The sequence below is a fragment of the Cebus imitator genome, unplaced genomic scaffold, assembly GCF_001604975.1.
Source record: "Cebus imitator isolate Cc_AM_T3 unplaced genomic scaffold, Cebus_imitator-1.0 Scaffold835, whole genome shotgun sequence".
Classification (NCBI taxonomy): Eukaryota; Metazoa; Chordata; class Mammalia; order Primates; family Cebidae; genus Cebus; species Cebus imitator.
The window spans coordinates 159554-163563 of record NW_016108150.1 but is presented as its reverse complement, the minus strand read 5'-3'; the positions used below and the strand labels follow the sequence as shown (position 1 = coordinate 163563).

General features: G+C 55.9%; 1 protein-coding gene across 1 annotated transcript in view; it reads right to left on the bottom strand.

The window, feature by feature from the left end:
• The window catches only part of PLEKHG4B (pleckstrin homology and RhoGEF domain containing G4B), a 97865-nt gene that overhangs the window by 5174 nt on the left and 88681 nt on the right, over nt 1-4010 (bottom strand). Inside the window, 1 exon segment of the mRNA XM_037735548.1 lies at nt 3540-3720. Within this exon segment, the coding sequence (XP_037591476.1) occupies nt 3540-3720 (181 nt within the window).

The following is a 4010-nucleotide window of genomic DNA, read 5'->3' as shown; positions in this document are numbered from 1 at the left end:
CGCCACCATGCCCAGCTAATTTTTTGTATTTTTAGTAGAGACGGGGTTTCACCATGTTGACCAGGATGGTCTCGATCTCTTGACCTCGTGATCCACCCACCTCGGCCTCCCACAGTGCTGGGATTACAGGCTTGAGCCACCGCGCCCGGCCGCACCTGCTTCTTTAAAGGTGATAACGTGGCAGCCAGTGCCAGGGAGAGGCTGTTTCCTGATGGTCCACACCTGTTGCACTCAACTGTTAACTGAAGGCAGGCGCCAGGAGAAGCAACTTTGTGCATTAACAGACAGAATGGCAGAATGTGACCTTCTGGGGGCACCTCATCAGAAAAGAGAAGAAAGCTTCAGATGGGCGTGCATACCACTTCCTAAACACACCACACAGCCTCCCACCCTGAGGGTGAGGAGCGCATGGCGCATGCGGGCAGCTGGCCCTCAGGGAAGAATCATGGGGACTGGCAGCCTATAAAGTCCTAGGATCAAGGTTAAATGGGGCACTTGATTTTGGTGCCTGCTTGGGTCTCTTCCAAGTGTACTTTCCTGCCTTAAATCCTTTTTAAATGAACCTCCACTCCTGCTCTGAAACTTGCCTCGGTCTCTTTTTCTGCCTTATGCCCCTCAGTGGAATTCTTCCTTCCGAGGAGACAAGAACTGAGGTTGCTGCGGAGCTGCAGATTCTCCGCAGTAACTTGGACCCTTCCACGGGTAACAAACTCTAGTGAATATTATTTGACCAAAGTGGTCTTAAACTGAAAACTGGTATCAGAAAGTTAACTAGAAAATCTTGGAAATTAACTAATGCATTTCTAAATAACCCATGATGAGCCCAAGAAGAAATTAAAGTGGAAGAAAATATGCTGAACTGACTTAATAAACATATCACATGTACAAACTTGTGGGGTGCAGCTAATGCCAAGCTTAGGGGACAATCTGTAGTCCTAAATACTGCACAAACGAGGACAAAGCGAAGGCTAAAATCAATAACCTAAGCATCCACCCACCTCAAGAAATTAGGTGGAAAGGAAAAACAAAATCAAAAAGGTAGCACAAGAAAATAATACACAGTAGGAATTAATTAAATAGAAAATAAGTGTGTAGATAATCAATTAAACCAACATTCTGTCTTCCGAGAAGAGTAATTTGGTAAACCCCTCGGAAAACTGGAGAAGTCAACAGAGGACTCAAGGCACCAACCAGGAGATAGACACGGGGTGCCAGACCCTAGACACACCTGAAAAGCATTAGGCTCCACTTTCCAGGTGACCCACTGCACCTGCAGGGGCTGCACAGCTCTGTGGCCCACGCCCCGAGCCCCCAGGCCCAGGTGACCCGCTGCACCTGCAGGGCCTGCACAGCTCTGTGGCCCACGCCCCGAGCCCCCAGGCCCAGGTGACCCGCTGCACCTGTAGGGCCTGCACAGCTCTGTGGCCCACGCCCTGAGCCCCCAGGCCCAGGCAGAGTCCTGTGTGCATACCCTGTGCTCAGCTGTCTACCTGGCCCTGTTTGAGAAAGGCTGTGAAGCTAAGTAATTTGGACGTAACACCGTGGAACCGTAAGGTGTTCTGAGCCCTGAGAGGAATGCGGCAGTGCCGAGTCACCGAGCGTCAGCTGCAACTTCTGCTTTTTCCGGTAAATGGTTAGGGAAGACCTGGAGGCACCAGAGAGAAGAATCTCTCAGAACTGCTGCCTCCTCCTCACAGACTGTTAAAGCATCTTCCTTGGGATGCAGCAACCTGTACTAACCAAGTTGCTGTGAATTCGCTGCACCCTGCTGGCAGCGTCCCTGCCTCTGTAAGTGAAGCCTCAGCTTCCCCACTGTGGAGCTCGGACCCCAGCCCTTTGGAGTCTGCATTCCGGGGCGGCCATTCTCATGCTTGCGCTTGAATCAACTTAGATTTCCTGAATCTGATTACTCCAGGCCGGCAGGGTCTACTGCCTGCAGACCCCAGGTGCTTGTGCTTGGAACACAGGAGGGGCTGAAACAGACACATCGACCCCGGGAGGCTTTGTGCACTGCAGTCAGACAGACCCCAAGCAGGAAGCAGGACCGGCGGGTGGCAAAGGAAGGAAGGAAAAGGGCCAGGAAGGCTCTTCGGGTGGTGGCATCTCGGAGGTGAGGCTCTGCCCAAGTAGCTGCTTTGGGGGCTGTCCGGGGGTGAAGCCCACAGAGGTGTGGAGCAGCCAGAAGGCTGGCGACTGGTGGGGGAGCCAGAGGGGATGCCATGGGGCCCCCTGTGCCTCGCAAAGCTGGCTCTGAAGTGTTTTGGGGTCTGGTGGGGAGGTGGTAGCTGTGCCTGGAGGGGTCAAGGCTCAGCCGGGTGCGGCCGGGCAGGGGCCCTGGTCGTGCCTGTAGCTTGGATTTCTTAGGTCTGAGAGGCCACAGCTGCCAGGGTGGCTTGTAGGGAAGAGGGGACAGCTGGGTTTGCAGTGACTCTGGGTATCTGTGAGGCGCTGGGGCAGACTCTGGAGTTGGAGCTCAGTGTGGGAGAAGGTCTGGGGTGGGGGGCAGTCACCGTGAAGGAAGTGTTAGCAGCCACCAGGGTGGAGGAGTAAGTGCAGAGGGGCACCCCCAGTGAAGAAGCTGGGGGAGGAGCAAATGAGGGGGACACTGAGGGAGAAGGGAGGAGGCCTGGGGGAGGGGTCTTCGGGTGGGGGATGAGGGCTCTGGGGAGAGCCCTCTCACCTGTAGGACGACTGAGGGCCACGGGGGCCAGACCAGCAGGGCAGGGGCGGGAAGCCGACCAGAAGGTTAAATCTGGAGCCAGAGCTGCGGGGGACTCTCTAGGGTGGCCGCAGTGCCGGGTGTGTTGGGAAGGGCCTTGTTTATGTTCCCTTGTGGACACGAGAGCTGCATGTGTGAGTGCCGTCAGGTCCACCCAAGAACTACCTCGTAAAGTGCTGATCGAGGGCCCCAGGTGCCCTGGCCAGGGTGGGCTTCTTGGGCGGCCATGAGAAGAAAATGGGCGGTTGGGCTCTTGGGGGCTCCTAAGAGTGATGAGGCCCTGAGGGAGGTTGGCTTTGGAGATTGAATCACGCAGCTCAAACCCTAAATTTTGGACCTTTGGTTATAGGCTACCTTGCCTCCCTGCCTCCCTGTTCCCGGCTCAGACCAGATGTCCCTGGCAGAGAAGTCCCCTTGACTATTCCGTTCTCGATGTGAAACGCAAAATATACCCCCACCCCACCGAGAAACAGACACGGCGTGTAGCCAGTCAAATCGCTGTAACTGTGCACCAGTGTAACCTATTAACTTTTCCCGGACGTGTCTCCCCACTTCAGGGCAGTGACCCCATCGCTCTGCAGTCTGCGTTCTCCCGGGTGGCCGCCCTCAGAGCTTGTGCTCAAGTGAACTCCATATTTAATCATAGTGCCCGAATCTCAGCATTAAGGTTGAAGCTCCGTTCCCAACCCATGCCTGCACCCCAGCCCCACTCCCAGCCCTGGCCCCTGGACGCAGTCCCCAGCTCTCAGCCCAGCCCCACCCTGGCCCCGGCCCTAGCTGTGCCCGAGCTGGGCAGGTCCTGCGGCCCCCATCTTCCCACCTCTGCTCCTCAGCGCCTGCTGCCACAGGATCCTCCCTATGATGTCTGTCCACCTGCTCCTGACCGCTGCCGAGCTTGCTTGGAGAATGTAGGTGTCCTGAGATTTCCGCCGCCTGCGAAACCAAATCTCAAACTTCAAGCCACTGTCCCCGACGTTCTGTGTCATCCCGATCTCAGCCGTCTGCAGTCAGCAAACACCCGTGGCAGCACCGTCAGGCACACACGTGTTCTCTGAATGACTGGCTATTTTCTGGCCGACTGACCCAAATTCCTCAGTGCTGGAGGTCACTTAGACACCAAATGACAAACGTGTGGGATGGGTCAGGGTGGGCGACACCACACTGCTCACGACTATGTGAGGCTGCTCTTGAGTGTGCAAGGGAGAGTGCTTGTGTGCAGGACAGCTGCCTGTGTGTGTCTGCTCATGAGTGTGCACGGGAGTGCTTGTGTGCAGGACAGCTGCCTGTGTGT